Source organism: Gorilla gorilla, chromosome 10 (genome assembly GCF_029281585.2).
Source record: "Gorilla gorilla gorilla isolate KB3781 chromosome 10, NHGRI_mGorGor1-v2.1_pri, whole genome shotgun sequence".
In the NCBI taxonomy this organism is placed as follows: domain Eukaryota; kingdom Metazoa; phylum Chordata; class Mammalia; order Primates; family Hominidae; genus Gorilla; species Gorilla gorilla.
In genome coordinates, this window is record NC_073234.2 from 93299999 (window position 1) to 93324105 (window position 24107).

Consider the following 24107-nt stretch of genomic DNA (forward strand, 5'->3'; position numbering starts at 1 on the left):
AGAGGAAGTTAAATGCCAAATGTGTTTTGAAGGTAATGTCAGAAGAAACTGATAGACTTGTAATGAAATTGGTAAACAGAAAGGAAACTCTAGCATGGATAAGGAGGCTATAAGGTGATACTGTACGTTATCGATGTAGTATTAGCTGTTGGAAAGATGGCGTTTCCATTTGCTGAAATGAAGAAAAAAATATGAGGAAAGGTTTGGTAGGGAGAAGGTCAGATATTCACTTATTGCCATGTGAGCTTTGAAATATATATGAGATATATCCAAAATACTGAGGAGGCCATTGGAATTGCAAAACTGGGGTTTAAGGGACAGATGGAGCCTATAGATAAAAATCATGGAAAAATAAGCAGATAGCAACAATAAAAAGCTATGAGGCTAGACATGATTAAGTCACCAAAATCTGAACATAGATGAAGAAGAGAACTGAGGCCTTGGATCAGGAGCTTACCAATATTTAGAGATCAAGGAGATGGCAAGACCTGATAAAGGAGACCAAAAAGAGTTAGCCTGTAACGTAGGAAGAAAAGTAGAACTTGATGTCCTGGAAAGCAGGTGCAGAAAGTGTTCAATGGAGAGACAGATCAATAGTCGTAACTTATATGGAGCCCTTTCTGAACCATTCTAAATAGTTTATACATACATTTACTGTCTCAATCCTCACGACAATCCTATGATGTGTATACTGTATTCTTTCTTTCTTTCTTTCTTTCTTTCTTTCTTTCTTTCTTTCTTTCTTTCTTTCTTCTTTCTTCTTTCTTCTTCTTCTTTCCCTTCCTTCCTTCCTTCCTTCCTTCCTTCCTTCCTTCCTTCCTTCCTTCCTTCCTTCCTTCCTTCCTTTTTCTTTCTTTCTTTCTTTCTTTCTTCCTTGACGGAGTCTTACTCTGTCACCAGGCTGGAGTGCAGAGGCATGATCTCAGCTCAGCTCACTGCAACCTCTGCCTCCCGGGTTCAAGTGATTCTCCTGCCTCAGCCTCCCGAGTAGCTGGGACTACAGGCACACGCCACCACACCTGGCTAATTTTTGTATTTTTAGTAGAGACGGGGTTTCACCATGTTGGCCAGGATGGTCTCGATCTTGACCTCATGATCTGCCTGCCTTGGCCTCCCAAAGTGCTGGGATTACAGGCGTGAGCCACCACACCCGGCCTGTACTGTATTCTCAATATTAATTTTGACATAAGGAAACAGAAAATGGAAAGATCAATTAAATTGCACAGTTTCACAGAGACTAGGCTGTATATTGGATCAAGGCAATCTAGTACAGAGTTTGTGTTTCTATCCATTATTTACAGAATGTCAACTACATCAAATGTTGCATGTAAGTAGGATGAGGACTGAGAACTGACTTACCGCTTTTGCACTGGAGACTTTGATGAGAGCTCTTTCAGTGAAGTAGTTGCTGTGGTAACTTGATTGGAATCTGTACAAAAGAGAATGAGAGGGAGGAATTACAGAGAGAGATGTACAATTTGTATGTGTCAATTAAAAAAAGAGATAGCAAATATAGGCAGGTCTTTCTAGGAGTGTTACTAACATAGTTACACTCCACTATCTTTAGTTCTTTTATTGGTTAACTTTGTACCTTTATATAATGGAATAACATCTTTATTTCTTTTTCAATCACCTGTAGAGTATCTTTTGGTATTCGATTTTGTAAAACCTGGATATTAAAACTACGGTTTGGTTCTCCTCCATCCACTAACAATTTCCAATCTCTGTTATCGGCACTTTTTTTTTTTGTTACCAATGTTCATATGATTAATCTATTTCGTACAGGTAGCTGATTCTTCCATGCTTTTAGTATAGGTTGATTCCAAAAGTTGAAAATCAATAAGAGTGTTTAGATAGGAGATACACACACACACACACACACACACACACACACACACACTCTTCAGAATCAAGTAATATACTCTGACTCTTCCCTAGTTAAGGCCTATCTGAAAATCTGAAAGTCTGGTAAAAGTTGATACTTGTTTGAATTGATGCATAAAATAGTAGATAATTTGAATTAGGGCCAGAGCTCATTTTATGATAGTTTGGGGAGATCAGTCCAAGTAAACAAAGGATCACTGTATGCCAGTGCCTTTTTTCCGGGATTATCCAGTTATTATAGTTTAAAATGCTTTTTATGTTCAGATCATTGGTTTTGGTTTAGTTTTGTTTGTAAAAAAAAATATTCTTAGTTTTACTTTTCTTAACTAAGTCAGAATCAGTTAAACTTGATTTTCTAGGTATAAAACAAAAACATCATAATTGTCTTTTATCTTTCCAAAAGAACTGTGAGAATATAAATACATTTGAAAGTATGAGACTAACTCTTAAGAACTTAAGACACACTTTTTGCCATAAATATGTAGATAAAAACAATGGTGAGCCATTATTTGTCCTATGAAATATTTTTTAAGATGTGAAGTGATAACAGAGCTGTGACTCATAACTAATTTGTGATTAATTTATTTAAAATTTTATAACAGGACATTTTGACGGCCTAGTTAGATATTTTCTGTCAAACACTAGAAATTTGATTCTAACCACAGGTACTACGTATTTGGCATGTATGAGCCACTTTCTTCTCAAATAGAGCACTGATTATATATGTAATTATTTCATTTGCCATTTTATACTATATGAAATTATTTATTAATCTTTTCTACTAAAGACTAACATCAAAAAGTTAAAATTTATTAAAAATTTTCAAAACTTATTAAAGTCAATAGCTATTGAATTTATTCATCTGTTTTCTACTAAAAACTAACCTCATCTCAATTTTTTGAGGTTAGTCTATAAAAAAGCAGATTAATAAAGTCAATATTTATAATTTTGAATAAATTTTTAAAATTATAATTAATAAAGTCAGTAACTATTAACTTTCCATAATCCCTTTTCTATGCTTCTACTTCTGACCATCCCAAATGCCCCTGTCTTTCTGATTGATCTCTCAGTCTAATAAGATATTAAACAAAATAACTATTGACTTTATTCATTACAATTTTCAATATGGAGTAAAATTACATCTCAATACATTCAGAGCTTCAGCCTCAAAAAGTTGAGGTTAGTTTTCACTAAAAAACATTAATAATTATGGACCTTTTTTCCATTATAAGTCAGTAATTTTTCAAATTACTTATAATTTTTCAAATTTCAAATTTGAAAAATTACTGACATAATAAAAACTGCAACTGTCTCAAAAAATCATAATTGTCTGGGCATGATAGCTCATGCCTGTAATCCCAGAACTTTGAGAGGCCAAGGCAGGAGATCACCTGAGGTCAGGAGTTCCAGACCAGCCTGGTCAACACTGTGAGACCTACTCTCTACAAAAAATACAATACAAAAAAAAGTTAGCCAGAAGTGGTGGTGTGTGCCTGTTGTCCTGGTTACTTGGGAGGTTGAGGTGGGAGGATGGCTTGAAACTAAGACGTCAAGGCTGCAGTGAGCCATAATTGCACCACTACATTCCAGCCTGGTCACAGAGATTCCTCCTCTGAAAAATATATATATATATAGAAAAAGAAAAAAATACACTAAAAATAAAAAAGCTATAATGATTATGTCAGAATGATCATTAGATTATTTTTCTGTAGCCAAGCCTACACGGAAAATCAGGAGATAACTTGGTGAGCATGGAATTAGATTTAGGGAATTTGCATGTTTCAGCAACTTATCTTGCTTATGAGACTTTAACCATTAGTCAAGGGCACACTTGCAACATACATCTCTTTATGTGCCCTTTTCTATGCTTCTACTTCTGACCACCCCAAGTGCCTCCCTCTTTCTAACTGATGTCTCAGTCTCATAAGATGTGAAACGAAAAAAAAAAAAAAAAAAAGCCTTCTCTTTCTGCTGTGTAGCAGGCTCTAGAACAATGCTCACCCATCAGAGATGTTCTGTGACTCCAGTCACTGCTTACTAATATTGTTACTGAAATGCCAGAGATTTGGTCTAGGTCCTGCTGTGCGCTACACAGAAAGCCACTTACTGAGAGAACGAGTATTACCAGAGAAGAAGGCTTTAACTGGGTGCTGCAGCTTAGGAGAAGGGATACCAGTCTCAAATCCAACTAAAATTAGGGGTTTATATGGCAAGGAAGAAATGTAACTATGTGTGGGAAAACAGGAATGAGGGAGGGATAAGGAAGAGGAGTTGGTCAACAGGAAGCAGGTGGTCAGTTAAGCAATCATGACAGATGAGGGGCCTGGCGTCTTATTGTCCAGATATAATTATCTGATAAGTTTCAGTTCCTTGACACTATTTGGGAGGCCTGATGGTTGGTTTCCCGAGAAAAAAAACCCAGATAAGACAACCGTAAGTTTCTCAAGTTTTAAGACTGGAGGGGTCAATTTCTATGTTTATTCTAAAGAAACCATAAACGTCAGTTCTATGGGACAATTGGGCTGGTTTGATTATGATTGTATTGATGATTATATTTTCTTTGCATTAAATGGAGAGCAGCCCAATTATAAGGACTTGATAGACTAGATTTTCTCACAAATCTTCACATACTTTATAGATATTCATCTTTTAAATGTAATAAAAGTCATTTTCCTGAACATATGTATTAAGAAATAATTTAACATATTTTATGATGACTACAACGCTTTTTAAGTATTTAGAAGTATTAAATGATCTGATTTTTCACTGATCTGTGTGGTCTTTGCCTAAGTTATTTTAAATTTTTAGTTTGACAAAATAACTTTTTCTACCAGTATTCAAGTTCCAATTTTTTTAAGGTGGTTGCATTCAAATGAACTTTTTGAATGAAGCTCTGAATGTATTGAGATGTAATTTTACTCCAAACTAAAAATTGAAAATGGGAAACATCCACAGAACAGCATTGTAGCGTAGTACTTTGAGCTATGTGTAAGTAACAGCATTGTGGAAAATCTAATTTATGGTGATATTGTAAGAGAAATATGAGCCTCATTTCCTGAATTCTCCTTTATCTTGAAGTTTGACATTCCTAAAAGAGCAAGAGACTTTGATGTTGTAATATCTTACACAGGCCTCTCCCTCTTTAGTTACTGTTTTGAGATCCCACAAAAGCAGACCATGCAGGTGGTCTTATTAACTGTCTGTGGAAATTTAAGATAAGACAGAGGTTATAACATATTTTCATACTGTATTTCACTAATAGGATAAGTTATCACAGTAACCTGTCCCAAATGCAATTGAGATGATATTTCAGCCACCCGGTTACTAAAAAGAAACACATGTGGATAAAAGCTGTTTCTGACTTATTTATGGATTAGGCAATAACTGTTTTCAGTGAACTCTTAGCAAAAGGAGAAAGTATTTTATGATATACTCTGCAGTGAGGACACTTTTTCCAAAATGCCTTTAATATTTTTTAAGGACCACATATAGTTTTGAGGTACTAAAGATATATTTGCAGAAGTGGCTAAATATCTCTCTCTTTCTTAGTGCTAATAGCATGTTAGTTATCATTTTATAGCAGTTCACAAGGATCCTGCAGAAGTCTTTATACTAAAGAAAGAATTTGGTTTATGGAGCTCTTTAAATCTTAATTCTGAATATGTGGTTTCATTTCTATCCCAAGCAATCATAGGACACATAAAGAAATTTATTTCCATCTATCTCAGTCTTAAAAACCCTTAGTGAATGTATTTAACTGTCTTTAAAGTTTGTTCTTTTGTCTAAAATTCCTTAGCATTAAACTTTAAAAAATATATTTAATTATAGTATATCTTGGGTACTTTATTCCCGATTTTTTTTCTCAAGCCATTTTCAGTGAATTTGAAAGGAAATAATTTCTGTCTTTTTAACATAATACTGTATTATAGAAGAGAAAATTGGGAGGTAAAAATTGCCCACTAAAACTCAAACCCAAGAAATGCCTTATTTTATACTCTGAGTTTTGTTTCTTTATATTCCTCTTTGTTTCCTTGTGAATGGTGCTTTTAGAAGAAACAAATGTGATATCATAATTAGGCATGCTTTTTTCTTTCTTTGGGAATCAAGAGTACTACATGTCTCACTATATACGGATTCTGTATAGGGATTTCTTCTCTTGTGATATGTTTATGTGACTCCAAGACTGAGGGTAAATAGATAGGGCCAGAAACAAGGGTGATTCTAAAATGATTTTCTATAAAATTTCTTAATATAGATGAAGAGTTATAAAAACTGATGTAATGTGAAAGATTGTCTTTACATTCTGTTTTGCTTTGATAAATATAGTTTATTCAACTACTTTTGTATTAAATACATCTACTTAAAAATTACTGTTTTCTACTTGATTTTTATGTTTTGATGAACCAGCCACTGTCTACTTGGGCAGAGTCAATGCATAACATATGGCTTAATGAAAGATGATTTGTTGCTATTGATCTTTTATATGTTACATTAGAGCCGTGTGTTCTTTTCCACTGGTGATTTGAAAGTTCATATGTGACCTTTCCACAAATAAATTGGCCCGCACCATGAGCCAAGAGATACATCAGATATGTGGCTAAGATAAAGTGATGTTCCTCTTCAAATCACCCACAATCTTATAGAGTACCTAAATATTCAAGCAGATGGCTTAATAGACATGTTAATTAATTCAACAAAGCACAAGTTGCTCAGTGATCAAAGTTAGAGGAAAGGGCACATATGAAGGGACTGACGAAGGAAATGCCATTTCACATTCAGGAAATGAGTTATTTGGCTGAGGAGAAAGTTAAAGTAGAAATGGGTTCTGGGTATCTATTGCTGCTTTACAAAAGCATCCCACAATCTAGTGGCACAAAACATTTTACAATGCTCATGGATTTTGTAAACCAAAGAATCAGACGAGGCATAAAGAGAATGGCTTGTCCTTGTTCCACTATGTCCAGGGCATGCAATGGAGAAGGATGGAATGGCGGGGATGTCACAAACTGGTGAGAGACAGAATATCTGTGGTTAGAGAATCCACTTCCAAGATGACTTCTTCACTCACAGGTCTAGCAGCTTAACTGAAATTCACACGGCCACTCCAGCATGGCGGCCTTAGTGGTATCATACTTCTCACATGGTAGCTCTAGTGGTTAAAGCAGCTTCAAGCCCACTCAGACTCTAAGAGATGGGTGGATAGCACAAAGATCTCACTTCTCAATGGAAGGATGATCGATGAACTTATCGTATCCCTGTGTTAAAATTGTCATAGCATATAATGTGAGAGAAGACTGGAGAAATAGGCAGAGGTCAGTTTGTGGAAGTTGTGAACTCTATGCCTAGGAGCTGGGACTTATTTGCTAAATGTAAAGTAAAATTGCTTTGAGAAATTTTTACCAGAGGAAAAATGAGACTATTTATAACTTAGAAATATTGCCCTGGTGACAGGGTAGAGAAAGATGTGCTTTGGGCAGGGGAATAGGGATGGACCCTGCTCTGGTGGCAAGAGAATGAACAGTTTAATGCTTGCAGATGTGAAAGTTGGACTGGAACAATGAATTTGGTTACTGATTGGAAGTAAGGGTAAAAGACAATCATCACGTCTCTACTTTCATTGATGAATTGAAATATCATGTATTTCAGTAAGACAGAAAATACAATATGATAGTGGAAACAGATGGGAGGAAGGAGGCGGAGAGAAAAAAAGTTTAGCTTTGGCCGTAGGTTTAAGATTTTAATGGAACTTTGGTGACTAGTATGTGGCTCCGGAGCCTAGGAGAGAAGCCAGAGCCAGAGATATGGACCTGGGAACATTAGCTTAGCTATGTTTTATTGATTGAAACAATAGAAATGGAAGAAATAGCTCAGGGAAAAAGTATAAAAGTAGGGGAAAGAAAGGAGAGCTCAACACAAAACTCTGGGGACCACAAACAATTACAGGTGAAGTGAGGAAACAAGGAGAATGAGAGAATGTTCTTTTTGTTTTGCAATGTACTGAGTTATGGTAACTTTTTGCTAAGTTCTTAAGTGTAAATTGTTTTTCTTTTGAGAAGTACTTCGTCTTCTGAGACATTTTGTTCTTGTCTTTGAAATTATTCCTGAAATCTAGATACAAATGAAATACAAAACTCTGGTTGGAATATTAAATAAACTATATTGAACATATATTCATCTAATCACTGCAACACAAAACAAAACACTAAGTCCTGAATTTAAGACACTTTTGGATTCTGTGCAGTGTTGAGATTTATGTTTTGAAAGGCTCACCCTGTGTGTGTTGTTTTGGGAATGCTGGTTCTTTGGTGTCTTATTGGGACAGTTTCTACTGATTTCTTACTGGGCTAAGTCCTGTGGGACTTATGTTGTTGACTTTGGGAAACAAGAATAATGAATAATATCCATAAAATTTTGAAGGAGAATAAGACCTAATTGTATTTGATTTCAAGGAATCACAGTCCCAAAGTAATTTTAAACTGAGAGACCAAGAGCCACAGTTAAAAGCTCAGCCATTGTCCTGAAAGAGCCATGCTTATGTGCTTTCAAGTAAGAATAACGTAACATCAAAAGTGGTAAGTGAGAGCCAAGGGATGTGGTATTAGGAAGACTTCCAAGTGCAGGTGTGCGGGGTAATAGTGGCTAAAATTCACACAGGATTCATTAGAATATTTACAGTGCCTCCAGAGACTGTCAAGTATGCATTTTTTTTTTTTTTTTACCTGTTATAGCACTTATCTTTACCAGACACCCTTCTAAGTGATCTGCAATTTGGTCCTCATAAAAACCTTTAGGTAGATGTCATCCTCATTTAACAGATGAGAAACTAGGCACAGAAAGCAGTTGAGCTGAGATGTGGGTAGGGCAGCTGGCTGTAGATTGTTTGCTATTAACCAATGTATTAGATGTTTACTACTGGCATTTCAACATATTAATTCACAGAAGATAAATAATGTCATCTATCATTTCTTCACATCTGCAAAATGCTTTTGTTTCTCTTTCCAAACTTGAATTTGATTTCCATTAAATATAAAATAATAGTTTTTTTTTGTTTTTTTGAGACGGAGTCTCGCTCTGTCACCCATGCTGGAGTGCAGAGGTGTGATCTCAGCTCACTGCAACTTCCACCTCCTGGGTTCAAGCGATTCTCCTGCCTCAGCCTCCCAAGTAGCTGGGATTACAGGCGCATGCCACCACGTTCAGCTAATTTTTTGTATTTTTAGTACAGACAGGGTTTCAATGTGTTAGCCAGGATGGTCTTAATCTCCTGACCTCGTGATCCAGCCACCTAGGCCTCCCAAAGTGCTGGGATTACAGGCGTGAGCCACCGCGCCCAGCCTATACTTTTTATGAAGAATATTAGTTAGTATACATGGCTTTAGGGGTTATAATTCTCCGAATGAAACAGTAACCTCTGTGCGCTTTAACCAAATTTTTCCAAATTAAATCTTTCTAACACAGTGCCAGTACGTCGGAGGTGGTCAATAAAAGTCTTTTCAATGATTAATTAATTGGACAATTGCATAAATCAATCTTCATATTTGTCAGAATAAGGGGAATACTGAACTAAGTTTAGTTTCTCAATATCTATGTCTATGTGCCACTTTGAAAACCTTAGGAATGTGAAGCTGCTTTCTTATTTATTCATTAATTCAGTATCCAAAAGTATTTATATACTTTACAAGTCAATCTTTAGAATAACATCAGTGAGGGCTCTTCACTGTCAATACTCTAAAGGTGGGATTAGTCACTTCTGAATATCCATTTTCCCAGGGTTTCTATTTCTTTCTCTACTTTTTTTTTTGTATGTAGACATAATTGAATTGGAATTTTCTTTTCATACACTACACGAGCGATGTTCAACCTCGCCGTGGCTCATGCCTGTAATCCCAGCACTTTGGGAGGCCAAGGCGGGTGGATCACTTGAGGTCAGGAGTTTGAGACTAGTCTAGCCAACATGGTAAAACTCCGTCTCTACTAAAAATACAAAAGTCAGCCAGGTGTGGTGGCACGCACCCATAATCTAAGCTACTTGGGAAGCTGAGGCAGGAGAATTGCTTGAACCTGAGAGGTGGAGGTTGCAGTGAGCCGAGATCGTGCCACTGCACTCCTGCCTGGGCGACAGAGCAAAACTCCATCTCAAATAATAATAATAATATTTGTAGAATGAATAAGAAAATTAAAAATATTTATAATTACCACAATAAATAAGTATAAGTTGAAACAATTCAAATACCAACTTCCTCAGCTGAGATTTTTTGGAAGAAGCTTGATAGAATCCAAAGACCTAAAGTCGATACATTATATGAGGTTGAGGTATTATGTTTTGGTGATTTATAGAATTCTGTATGTGTATTATGTTGAAGCAAATTTGATTCTTGAGGTTGAAAACTAAAACTAAGGAATGAAGTCATATATACATATATATGACCACATTTTGCATGGAAGTCTGCTGTTAAAATAACTATAACATAAATAGAATAGTCTACAAACATCTTACATGAAATTATTAAAATTTTCTTAGCTGTGTATTGATGAAGGCATAGAGAGGAGATACAAATACATTTTAACTCTCATTCTAATTCCTGTTGAACAATAAGGGCTGTTTGAATCCTTTGCAAGGATTATGAGGCTACCATAGGAATTAGTCAAAAAAAAATGTTCAATGATTGATTAGTGATGTCTGTAATGGATGTGGGAGTGGCTAATTATAAATTATGTTCCACATTTATTAGCCCTGAATAAAACATTGCTAAAAATTTTAAATGATAATATTTGCTTGTAAGACTATGAGAATAGTTGCTTAAATACTATAATTATTTTAACCTTTAAAATTGTTTTGTTTACTCTTGATTTCTATGTAAAGTAGATTGAAGTTTTTAAATATTATTTCTCTGTCAAATGGTATATTTTGAAATTAGATTTGTTTGATACTTGAAGAGATCATATTCTGTATACAGATTCTATAATATCTTGGAAATCTTCACAAATCTATGGAGCAATAAAAATACTTCAATTGATAATTGATACAGACAATATGGTACAAGAGAACGGAGTACAGCTTATGGAATGTTAAATTTAAGTTCAAATTTCAGCACTTTAATTTACAAAATGTATAAAATGCACATGAGTTAACATTAAAAGACTTAATTTCCATATTTGTCAGTTGGTTGTATAGTATAACCTTTGCAGGACTGTTGTGAGGATTGAGTAAGATAAATTGCTGCCAGTTAATAAGGATGTAATAATGACTAGTGTCTTTCTGTTCCCTCCTTTAACATACTTCTGATAATTCTATTCTTGGAACAATTTCCCTTGTTTAGAAGGTAGAGATATAACATGCCATCATTTGAAAATGCCACCCAGTAAATGTCAATCAATTGTTTAGTTACTGAACACATACCAGCCCCATTATAGGAACTAAGAATGAAAAAAAAATTAACATAACATAATTCCTGCCCTGGAGAACAATGCAGTCTGTTTAGGAGACAGATACTTAACCTGATTAATTACTGCACCATCAAGATACAATATTCAAGACATATCGAGATATTCAGAAAGGGGATTCTGAAGTTTAGGATTGAGATTGGGGTTTGAAATATACATTTGCTATACAAGAAGGAAGGAGTCGATTATATCTGGGATTATAATTTTTAGAATATTTATGGTAACAGCGTAAAATTTTGTGGGTGGTGACAGTGAGTGAACCTGTATTTGGGAAGCAGTAGTAATAGCTGGAGATGTGACTGTTGTGTCAGAAATGCTAAAATGATGAAGTCTGTAAGAAGGAGGCTGCTGACATCTAGAGAAGAGGCATGGCTTGAGATTTTGGAATATGCTGTTTGACTTTAGAAACTGTGAGTATTCTCCTTCCAAGGAGACATCTGTGGATAGTCTGTAGCACACAGTATCTCCGATGTTATTATGCATAGGAATCACCTGTGGATTCTGTTTAAATGAAGATTCAAATTCAGTAAGTCTGAGATGGGATCTGAGGTTCTATATTTCTAACAAGCCCCAGGTGATGTCAGTGTTGTTGGTCTACAGACCACACTTTGAGTAGTGAGGCTCTAGTGATTAGTAAAAATGTGTAACCACAGATTCGGCCCTGTTTACCTTAAAAAGCTTTCTTTCCTTACAATAAATGGATTTTATAATTCCACATGAGGATTTACACTGAAGCTGAAATAGGAAGCTCTGGCAGTTTGGATCCTGCTGTGTTTTGATCACCAGATGAATTCCATACTTTAAAAATAGTTGACTGTGTATAGTTTTCTCTTCTTCCCTTCCATGCTTGAGAAAAATAAAAAGCAGCCCCTTGATATTCCAGTTTACTAGAAAGATGATCACATACTTCTTTTAGTAGGATCCACAATGAGCCTCAAAATGTTTACTTCTTTTGTGCTTCTGTTTCTGACATCTTTTGCCCACCATAAACAGTAGGAGTCTGATCATACAGGATTTCAGAAAAAAATGCACTCTTCAATTCAGACATCTAAAAACCCTTATTTTACTGCTTTTCTGACTCAGTTTATTTTCCCCCATTGCCTGAGAGCTGTGTCTACATGTCACCTGTGTCTGTTTTACTAGGACTCGGCAAGTTGGCTGTGCTTACTCACCTGGTTTGTTACTAATATGTTATAAACTTGAAACCTGGGAAATGGTATTACAAGCGCTGTGGAGGATAAAATGCTTTTCTGCTGTCCAGAGAGGCATAGACAATAATGTTAAGAAAAATAAAGGAGCTATTGAGAAAGATTTTAAGTTGGATCAAACAAGTAATGAGAGAAATGGGGAGAGATTGATTATGTGAAAATTTGAAAGAAAAATAATGAGAGAAAAGTAGAGGCATATTGAAACACAAGATTTGATATTTCTGTCCTCCCTCTATTACTAGTGATTTTTAAGATTACAGTAATAGCTTATTTTTTAGATAACATTGCAAACGTTCAACTAAGCCTTTCTTGCTCTCTTTTAGATTTCTTTTCAGGTGAAAAGACAAAAATATGGAGAGGCAACAGACATTTAAGTGTAGTTACTAAGGACATAAAAACGGGATGGCAGTAATACTCTAATTAGAACCAACAATTAACAAATGTCTCACTAAGTTACACATACATACGTGTGTACAGTGCCTTTACCTTTGCATGGTATTTCATAAACATTAGGTATCAGGCCAAACCAAACTGTTTGCCCATTGGGCTTCCTATGGAAGCTAAAGAGCTAGCTAAAACCAACCAACCAACCAACCAAACAAACAAAAATAAATTGGTCTTCCAAGGAGTCCAAGTTCTTGATCTATAAACATCTGAGAGTGGTAGACACTTATGTAGCAACAGGCCAGTGACTTTTGACTAGGTGCCTCTTAGAAATGCAGCTGGTACAATGTAGTCTGTTAGTAGTTGGGATCATGAAAAATAAAGGACAAAATCATGAAATTGATAAGACCAGTGGGTTAATTGGTGAAATAACATTTATTCTCTATACTGGAAAATAGATCCATGGAATGGTGAAGTTGCCTTATAAATAAATCAAACATAAAGAATATTCTTTTTGACATACTAAGCATTTGTGGCAGTTATACTTGGCAGATAAATTACTTTCTAAAGGATAATAATAATAAATAAGAATAGTTCTTATTCTGCTTTTTTAAAACATACTAAATTCCATTTAAATTTCTCATGGACCCATCAATCTGACTTAAGCATTATCACCTCACAATTTACCTTTTTTAAAATGAATATCCAACCATTCCAAGCTCCTAATTCCACTATTGACTATTTCAAATCAGCTATTCACCTCAATTTATTTAAAACAAATTAAGTATATATCTGTGAAAGATAGAGTTTATTTTTAATATGCTTCCAATGTTATTCAAACACCAGGGGTTTAGTCTAGGTCCTGCTCTCTGTTGCACAGAAAGCCAGTCACTAAAATAACAAGAATTGCCTAGGGAGAAGGCTTTACTCAGTTGCTGCAGCTGACAAGAATGGGAGATCAGTCTCAAATTCACCTCCCCAGTTAACTAAAACTGGGGGTTTATATCGTGGGGAAGGCATGTGGCTACTTGCAGAAAAGCAGGAATTAGGGAAAGGTAAGGAAGAAAAGTTGGTCAACAGGAAATAGGTCATCTGTTAGGAAAACAGGAATTAGCAATGAGTAAGAAAGTAATCCTGACAAATGAAGGACCTGGCATCTCATTGTCTAGTTGTGGCAATCTGGTAAGTTTCAGTTCATTGATACTATCTAAGAGGCCTGATGGTCAGTTTCCTGAGAAAAGGAACTCAGATAAAACAAATGTAAGTTTCTCAGATTTTAAAACTGTGAGGATCAATTTCTATGTTTATTCAAAAGAAACTATAACATCAGTTTTATGGGACATTTAGGCCAGTTTCAACAATTCAAAATAATTATCACACTTTAAACATTAATATTAATTGCTTAGTTTCATTTAACATCCTTGTGTTAAAATTTTCTCATTTTCTCATAAAGTTTAACAGTTGTTTATTTGAGTCAGAATTCAAATAAGCTTCTGTACATTACAATTGGTTTTAAGTTCTTATAAGACTCTATAGGTTTTCCCTTCATAATTTTTCTTGCAATTTATTTGTTAAAGAAATTGGGTCATTTGTCCTATTGAGTGCCCCACTGTCTGTTTTTATTATTGTATTTCTGTAATATAGATCTTTGAAAAATTGTCTCTATTAATTGTGTTAATAATACACTTGCTGTTACAACACTTATGGTGCTGGTTTGGTGACACATGACATATTACATTTTCAAAATGTATTAGTTTTATTGTTTATTTATTTTTTTATTTTTTCTGAGACAGAGTCTCACTCTGTCGCCCAGGCTGGAGTGCAATGGTGCTATCTTGGCTCACTGCAACCTCCGCCTCCTGGGTTCAAGCAATTCTCCTGCCTCAGCCTCCAAAGTAGCTGGGATTACAGGCACGCACCACCAGGTCTGGCTAATTTTTGTATTTTTAGTAGAGATGGGGTTTCACCATGTTGGCCAGGCTGGTCTCAAAATCCTGACCACGTGATCTACCTGCCTTGGACTCCCAAAGTGCTGTGATTACCGATGTGAGCCACTGCGCCCAGCCTAGTTTTATTTTTTAAGAGACAAGAGTAGGCAAATTTCCAATATCTATGATAGTATTGGTACATTTGATGAAGAGATTGCCTTGAAGAAATTTCATTATGTTTATAAATTTAAATAACTAAAGTTAAATTAAATGTTTTCATTACATAAAAGGGTACAAAGCATAGTTATGAAAGCTTAGAGATTTAATATGTGTCTAGAAGGTGATAAAATGTTGCATAGACTTGGTGTAATTTAAGGTGATACTTGAAAAATGGTTAGAATTTGGTATAATAGACACAGGTAGGGGGTATTCCCATAGGAGTTATAGCATGAGTAAAGGCACAGAAAAATAGAAAAGTACAAGTGAGATAAAAACCCCTCTTGTCTTTTATCCTGTAACAAAGATAGAGAACATAAACACAGAAACATAAGAATATTTTATAAGGCTTGGCGCAGTGTCTCACACTTGTAATCCCAGCACTTTGGGAGGCTGAGGTGAGCGGATCAAGAGGTCAGGAGTTTGAGACCATCTTGGCCAACATGCGAAACACTGCCTCTACTAAAAATACAAAAAGTAGCCAGATGTGGTGGCGGGTGCCTGTAATCCCAGTGATTTGGGAGGCTGAGGCAAGAGAATTGCTTGAACCCAGGAGGTGGAGGTTGCAGTGAGCCGAGATTACGCCACTGCACTGGGTGACACTAAGACTCCATCTCAAAAAAAGAAACGAATATTTTATAAAGGATCTTGAATATCAAAATTTACTTTGAGTCTTCACTGATCAGCTGCATGTTTTAGAAAATTTATTGTATGTCTTTGACCTTTGCTTCCTTCACCTATAATTTCGCTTCTCTATTTGAGAATAATATCAAGACACAAGCCTAGATACATTCATTTCAATTCAAATATTCGATTCTGAAGTATGAATTAGATAAGCAATACAACATTTGAATTTCTCTAGGTCAGAGGTATCGTGGGAAGTATTCAAGGCTTGAGTTAGCATGATAAACATCGGAATTGATGGAAAACATAGGTACAAATGGAATTATAGATATTTAATTAGTATGACTAGGTATTGATTTTTCCTCTGTAATAACTGAAAGGGAAATGGAAAGAGTCAGCTGTTGAGATTTTCAGCCTATATTATTAGGAAAATTGTGGTCCTGTGGATAGAAATAAAGAAATTTAAGTAAGGAGTTTATTGAGAGCTGGAGAATAAAAGAAGGAGAATGGAGAGTTTGATGTGGTGAGTTTGAAGCTCACGTAAATGGACAAGTCTTTCATTCAGTTGGTACCGATGGATGGGAATATGAACAGAGGTTAATTTAAGGAGTAGAATATTAGTTTAAATCTTAGTTGAAAGTGAATTACTAAGTAAACAATGCATAAAATATTTGAGGAAAGAGGATATACTCTTGAGGGAAAAATATCATGCCTTTAAGAGATGGGGAAACAAGGACGCCAAAAAGGAAAGAGAAAATGGGACAAAAATGATGGTGAACTAATTGGGTCAGCTTACTGGAATGCCATAATGCCTGGTCTATGAATAGGAGAGGCTCAGAAAGAGGCAGGGACCAACATGGTCAAATACACAGACTTTAGAACATAGTGAGCACTGAAGAAAACAAGATAACAGCTTCACCAGTGCAAGAAAGCAGAACAGAAGCTGCCTTTCAAGGGATTACAGTGAGAGGGTTTGGTGTAGGAATTCAGGTTCAAAGTACAGTATCCTTATATAATAATTCAGAAAACACACATGGACCATAAAATGAAATTGATTTTGGCCAAATCATTCAAACTTTATGGACTTTGTTGTTGTTCATCCAGTTCTGTGCTACGATTTATATTATGGCACGTCTTTAAAATAATGAGGTGGGGGGACCAGTAAGGTGGCTTCAACTCACTAAAAGAAAATATATTGTTTCATTGTCATCTATTTTGCTAATATTTGTGTTCAATTTAGAGAAAGTAGGGTAGACATAGTGGTAAACAGTTCTCCTACTCTTGAATTGACAAGTAGACTGAGAATTTCACAAAAGGCTTTTCCTCACTTTGAGTGTTTTTATTCTTTAATTTTCAAAATGCTATTTCACTGAATTGAGACAGTTTGGTTTTTATTTCTGAATTGCTTTCTGATATTATTATTACTGAGGTAGTTTAGCTAGTTGTGGCCAGTTGTTTTGGTGCTCAGTGTAGTTAGAATACAGATTGCATTATACACAAATAACAATTTATCACATGCCGATTGTGCTCTGTGAATCTGAAAAGCTCCCTCTATATGAGGGTATATTTCCCTCAAGCCAGGCAATTTTAAGGACCTGCAAGCTCCCACCACCAACTAGGTCAGTGTAGTAAAAGTTAACTTAGTAAACACATCATCATCCTAAGTAATCCTTTCCTTGACTAAAATACCCTCTGCTTGGCAGAGAAGCAATTGGATCAACTGCAGCAGGACTCCAAGTGATCCCACCCTGATTCCAACACCCCCATGTTGTTCTTGTTTCCTTGGAGGCCTTGAAAACTGTGCATGCACAGCAACTGGATTCATGTCGAGCCATTCCAATTCATCTGAGAAGCGATTCTCCACTTAGGCATCAACCCATGACCATCACAGGGTGTGTGAACATGTCCTGGGTTTATCAGGTCTAACTATGTCTTTCAGAATACTGATTCCAGAACTCCTAGGTAACGCAGAGATCAGTTGAACTTAATGTATAAATGTGCATTTTATATATAAAATATTGCTCTTCAAAATTCGGCTTAAATCATGCTTTCTTGTGTGCCTTTGAACAAAGATTTTGATTTAAAAAATCATTGAGAAATGTAATTCAAGAATGCCCAGAAGTTGTCATTAGTATTTGTTAAGTTTGATTATGAAGAACTTAAGCCCACTTTAATTTCTGTTTTTATATAGATCTTCCCCAAGACAAAACATCTTTTATTGACTTCCTTGAAAACAATTTAGTACTAGAGGTCAGCAATAACTTATTAGACAGAAACCATATTATTTAATCACTTGGCTTTCAAAATAATATTTCGATTGAAAAAAGCAAATTAGAAGAGTTTACTAAAGGAACTAATGACTGTCATCTCATACTCTTCTTTTTCATTTTAAACTTTTTAAGAAAGTGATCTTTCATCATGTCAGTGAAACTTTAGTTTCCCTGAAGTTTCACAGTCATTTACAAGGTTGAATTTTTTTATATGATGAAATAATAGTATTTTTAAAATATTAATAATATTACATGGCCATAATTGTAAAGTCAGTGATAACACATTTTATGACAAGGTGTGCACTGCATTATTTCATAGTACATTCATAATCAAAGGTCATGTTGGACATACAACATTACCATAATTTTCTAATTAATTTGTTCTTTATACATGTTTATACGTGTTCCAATTGCATTTCATTAATTCATAGTTTTCTTGTAAGTTTGTGCTTTCCTTCCATGTTCAAAGAATCTCTTTAATTCAATTTCTCTGTTTCTCCTCATACAGTCTGGCAGCCAGATATGCAACTCAGTCTAATCACAGTGGAATTGCAACCAGTCAAAAAAAGCCTACTAGGTCAGTTAATATTCTCTAATTTATTGCTTATTAGTGATATGCAAATAAATACCCAGTGATATTTTGTCCTATCTTTTTTTTTTTAATGATGCACTTCTGAATGAGAAGTTTAGAGCACTAAATTTTTCCAGGAAGATTTTCACACATAGCCTCAGGGATGAGCATGTTTGTACTAGATAATTAAATGGGTTTTGGCATATTTTTTAGTTTTGTGATATGTAGTGCTATAACTGGGCTTAAGTCTAGGTTCTAGGCTTAGAATCAATCAAGGAAACCATTACTTTGAATGCCCAATTCCTTCCAAGTCACATAATCTGGAAGTTATACAACAAAATTGTAATTGCTTTTTGAGATGGGCATGCATTAATTACTGCACATTTTAATGGAGATTTGAAAAACATTGGCAGATTTTAGTGGGGAAGTTAGTACCAGGTCAGTCTGGACTGTTCTTCTATCTATAATAGTTTAATTTTTTTGCTTCTTTATGACACAGGTATAATAAAGACAGCCTGTTATAGTAAATGATAGTGCATTATATACTGTTTGGAAAATAATGACCTATAAAAATGTTTTGAAAGAGTTTGATTTTTTAAAAGTGTTAAGTTGCTGAAGGCATGATGGTAGCATGGAACAGCTGAATAAAACCACAGCAAAAGAGTTTTATACCTCTGATTAGTATGTGATCCTTTGTGTCATCTCACACACTGGGGAAGTATCCAGCAGTGGTTTATTCATTACTGTTCCATTGATGAATCATATTATGCAGTGTTTGACCACAAGGAATGCATCTGATGCTTTGACTTGAGGTAGGTGTCTTTCCCCTTGCCGTGGCTTTCTAAGTTATATTCATTTCCAGAGTAGCCAAAATAATTCTCGAAAGACAAATTTTAAAAGGTATTTAATTAAAAACTAGAATAAATGATATAAATTATGATGGGTAAGGAACAGTCACCTGCCATGCACAATGAGCATTTTTATTACTCCTTCTAAGACTTGGGCATGTAAAATATTTTTAAGTACTGTATTTTGATAGATCTCTCTCCCTCTCTCTCTCTCCTCTCTGCTTCATCTCATTTCCCTTTTTATTACTTTGATGAATAATCTGAAGGCCTGCTCTGCCTGCCTGTCAAATTAGGGTAATGAGAAGAACAAATGTATTTTTACATTTGTTTTAATTTGTTCTTCTAAGGACTGAAGATCATTTGACTTCATGGGTTGCAGTAAAGATTAAAATGTATTTTAATTATTTTCTGAAACGGGTCAATTTGCATTACAAGCAGGGCAAGTTTTGTGATAAAATTTGTTTATATGTGTGAGTTTGGAATGAACTTTCTAAGTCTCTGCCTATGTCTACAGAAATAGTTCTCAGATTTATTATGATTAGGACACTTGGCCAAATTCATTAGTTGGGTTCCTTCAACAGAGTGCAATCACTGGTCCTGTAAATTCCTAGCATCTGTGGTTATTATGCTGTACTTACAAACCCTTGTAGATTCTCTTAAGCAAAAGTTAAATGCTGGAATCATTTGGAAAATATTCTAATATTTTGTATGACACAATGTCCAATTAGCAAAATAGCTAAAGGGACCATTTATCAGCCATATATATTTAAACACTAAAATATAATTCACATTTTGAAGCTATTAACCGTTCTAAGAAATCAACAGTTTTGTTTTTAAGTTAGTATTTGTTTTTTTTTCCTGATATTCACTCTATTTTATAATGACTGTTACTATTATAAAGGCACTTATATTTCCTGAAGGTGGTTTGATTTTCTAATATTCTGTGAAAATGATATAGTCTAGTAGTATTATAAAGGTGAGTTAAATGTTGAGCATGTAACAACTGGATTGTGAAATTTTGGTATATCGGATACTAATATGAGAGACATTAATAATCTTTGCTTTAAAATTTTATAAGATGATTATAAAAAATAGTGCTATATTTGTAGATTTTGAATTCTTGTTTTCCTTTCAAATAAAAAATTTCAGAGTAGTACACAGTGACATTCACATGGTGGCAGCAAATACTAAACAAAACTTTCAATATCATATTTTCTAAATAGATCTTAGAATGTCAGTATTAGTTCTTGGCCAGACACGGTGGCTCACGCCTGTAATCCCAACACTTTGGGAGGCTGAGGTGGGATCACTTGAGGTCAGGAGTTCAAGACCAGCCTAGCCAACACAGGGAAACCCCGTCTCTATCAAAATACAAAGATGAGCCGGGCATGATAGCAAGTGCCTGTAATTGTAGCTACTCAGAGGCTGAGGCAGGAGAATCGCTTGAACCCTGGAGGCAAAGGTTGCAGTGGGCTGAGATTGTGCCACTGCACTCCAGCCTGGGCGACAGAGTGACACCCTGTCTCAAAAAAAAAAAAAAAAAAAAAGAATGTCAATATTAGTTCTTCACTTCTAGTTTTTAATTTATAGATTAAATATACCTATAGAATATATGTCAGTAGTATAAAATCAAAATCTAGTAATTGCACATTTTAGGCACAATTCATTACATAATCGGTCATTGAAATTTTAAAGTGGAAATTGTTTAAGAGTGAAATGAATGATCCAAACTGATATTTTAGTTCAAATAAAGCAGCAGTAAGTTACTACCTCCAGTCAAAGCACCTCTAATTATAAGATAGTCTGTTCATATTTCCTCATATCCTGTCCTTCATACACAAAGAGTAGCTAAAGCTATTGTCACTACATGTAAGCATATTTTAAATTGTCATCCAGCTAACAGTGATTTTCTTCTGAGATCTGCATCCTTTCTTGTCATGTCTCCTCTGTGATCAGTTGGCCAAACTTGTGAGACAACCAGCTAAGTCTGGATGCTTATTTTTGGCAAGAAAATGAAAAAGGTTTTTTGTGGGGCAGACCAGTGAAATATAATTTAACTCATGACCTGGGTCTTGGTACCATGTTTTCATTAGTGTAGCTAAGTAACTTAGATACTCAGTGAGCATTAGCTATTCCTTCTTGTTCAGTAACTTTCTTGTGATTAATATCCAAGCAAACTTACTATATAACTACCTACAATAAAAACAAATGCCTTACACATTGAAAAGAACAGCTTAATAACTGAAATAGCTGATGAATATGCTGAGAACATAAAGTTAAGTGTTATCGTTTCCTTTACTTTTCACATAATTGTTACAGTACTTTTAAGGCAAAGTTTTATTCATCAGGGATGGGGTGAGTATGACTTTTTTAGTTAAGATTTATTTTAATTATTGTATATTATTACAATTTTGGAGGGACATGTTCATTGAAAAGGGAAACAAGATTTTTCTGAAGATCTCCAACGTTGTGCTTAGCTATTTATTTGTCACATCTATCACCATTTTCTGCTAAATAGATTTTAGAACATCATATGTTGTAAATTTCTGACTTTCAGCACCTCCTGCTTCTTACCTTTTTGTAATGTACAATAATGATGTACTTTTTCTTATACTATTTCAGGCTTCCAGGGCCGTCTAGGGTGCCTGCTGCAGGCAGCAGCAGCAAGGTCCAGGGAGCCTCTAATTTAAATAGGAGAAGTCAGAGCTTTAACAGCATTGACAAAAACAAGCCTCCAAATTATGCAAATGGAAACGAAAAAGGTAAGTGTTTGTTACATCATTATGACACAAGTCTAACATGAGTCTTGTGAATTACATGCTAAATCTAATATTTGAGCAGCATAACAACTTTGGGCCTAGAGATGTTATCAGTGGAGTTTCTTTATGTTTCCTAACTGTCCCCTCCTGACTGCCAGCTTTCTTATCTGAAGAACATTTTAAACAAATAAACTCATTTATTTTAAAGTAGTTAGTTATATATGCAAGTATAAATACTGTTTCTCAAAAACAGGTCCTTCCAAATGCATGTAAATCACATTTTCTTATGTCTTTTTATGTTTTTGAAAATGTATCCTGAAATCATAAAGCCATATTGAATTTATCTGAATCCTTAACTTCAGTTAAGGTAAGAGCCATAAGTGTTTTTGACAATTAAGGTTGGAGCATCAAAATTTGAAACATAATTACAGTAGGTTTTTATCTTTGCAAGCAGCAGATCCCAGAGATATTATGACCTCAGTTTCCCCCAAAAGACAAATTATTCATATTTGTTTTGTTTTCTTGAATTAGTGCATAATATAAATATCAAATCACAAAATCAAGGACATTAAATGAAAGTGTCTGTTAAAGGCATATTATAAATGAATCATAAGCCACACAGTTCTCTGTGATGTACGAAATGGGCATTTAAAGAGGTGCTGATTTGATGCTTGTCACTGAGTGGCAGAGAGGACGGGGATGAGTATGTGTAGTTTACACCTCAATCATGAGGAAGTGAAGAACTTGTGCTGTTATAAGTAGTATGGCTGTGTGAGGAACTAGGGTGTTCTGCTGGATTTTGAGGAAGTATTTTCAAATCAATAGAACTTCAAACTTTTCTTCAGAGTGTTGGGCTCTACATGGAAAAACACATGAAATTAAAAAGTGGCACAAATGTTTAGTTAGTAGAACATCTGGCAAATTGGGATCAAATGATTCAACCATGTGGGAACATTTTTGCTCAAAATAGATAATTGTGAATTGTTTCATATAGGCAAATGATTAGACAACTTCCTCTTCCTCAAATGTGAACGGACAGATGTGATCTAGAAGCAAGACACTCTTTTGTGTAAATATTCCCTTTGGCCTGAAGCAAAAGTGGACAGACTTTAAACACCTGAGAGCAGAGCAGTGTGTGTTAAGATTGCAATATCCTAAGCTCTTGAGTTAAATGGAAAATGAAAAACAAAAGTGTATATTTGGAAGTTAGGAATGTTTTCTTTAAAATATAAAATAAAATTTTAGATTTAAGATCACCAGAAATATTACTGAAGACTTATACTCTTCCTGGGGCCAAGGGAGATGACAGTCCCTCATCAGAAAAAAAAAATGCCATCATTTCCTAACTTTTCTAAAAAATGTTATACAAGTTCAGGCTAATACTTCCTGTATATGTGGGAAATTTCTAGGGGAAGCTAACAGGCTTAGAAATAAAGATGTGTTAAATAGACTACCAAAGTGTCCAATTAAGCAACACGATACCACCGTTATTAATATTCTAGCAAGAAATTACTAGCAATGTTTGTAAATAGACTTAGAAATGCATTCGATGAATTAACACTTTTATATCTTAATTTATCTGAATTTTTCTGTAATGTGAAAATGTTTTATTTAACTTATTTCTGGCATCTATAAGTAAAATTCTGATGATATATAAGGATTAATATTTTTCCATGGCCACTCAATTCATACATACCTTCCCTATCTATGCTTAGAAGGCAGTGCAAAATTAGATAGTAGCAATATTGATAATAACCACAAGGTGGAGACAGATGTCATGTAATATGCAGTCTGCTCATATAAAGCACATTTTCTTAGACAAGAGTTTTCATACGATATAATAAAGACATCTGGAATTTGTCTTGTATGCAATATGAAATTTGCTATTAAACGTGGAGTTAAAACTTTATGTCAATAGATCCAATAACAATGTTCATAAATTAATCATTATGTCATGCTGTATTTCCAAAA

At 34.8% G+C, this 24107-nt stretch overlaps 1 protein-coding gene across 6 annotated transcripts in view; it reads left to right on the plus strand.

Annotated features, from left to right (window-relative positions):
* Window positions 1-24107, plus strand: part of NAV3 (neuron navigator 3) — an 890287-nt gene that overhangs the window by 654173 nt on the left and 212007 nt on the right. For 4 of the 6 annotated variants that reach the window (XM_055359213.2, XM_063694177.1, XM_019039240.4 and 1 more), the window contains 2 exons: window positions 18467-18535; window positions 22000-22139. In XM_055359213.2, the coding sequence (XP_055215188.1) occupies window positions 18467-18535; window positions 22000-22139 (209 nt within the window). The remainder of the gene's footprint in view (window positions 1-18466; window positions 18536-21999; window positions 22140-24107) is intronic. The other 2 variants (XM_063694178.1, XM_063694179.1) reach the window with 1 other exon arrangement.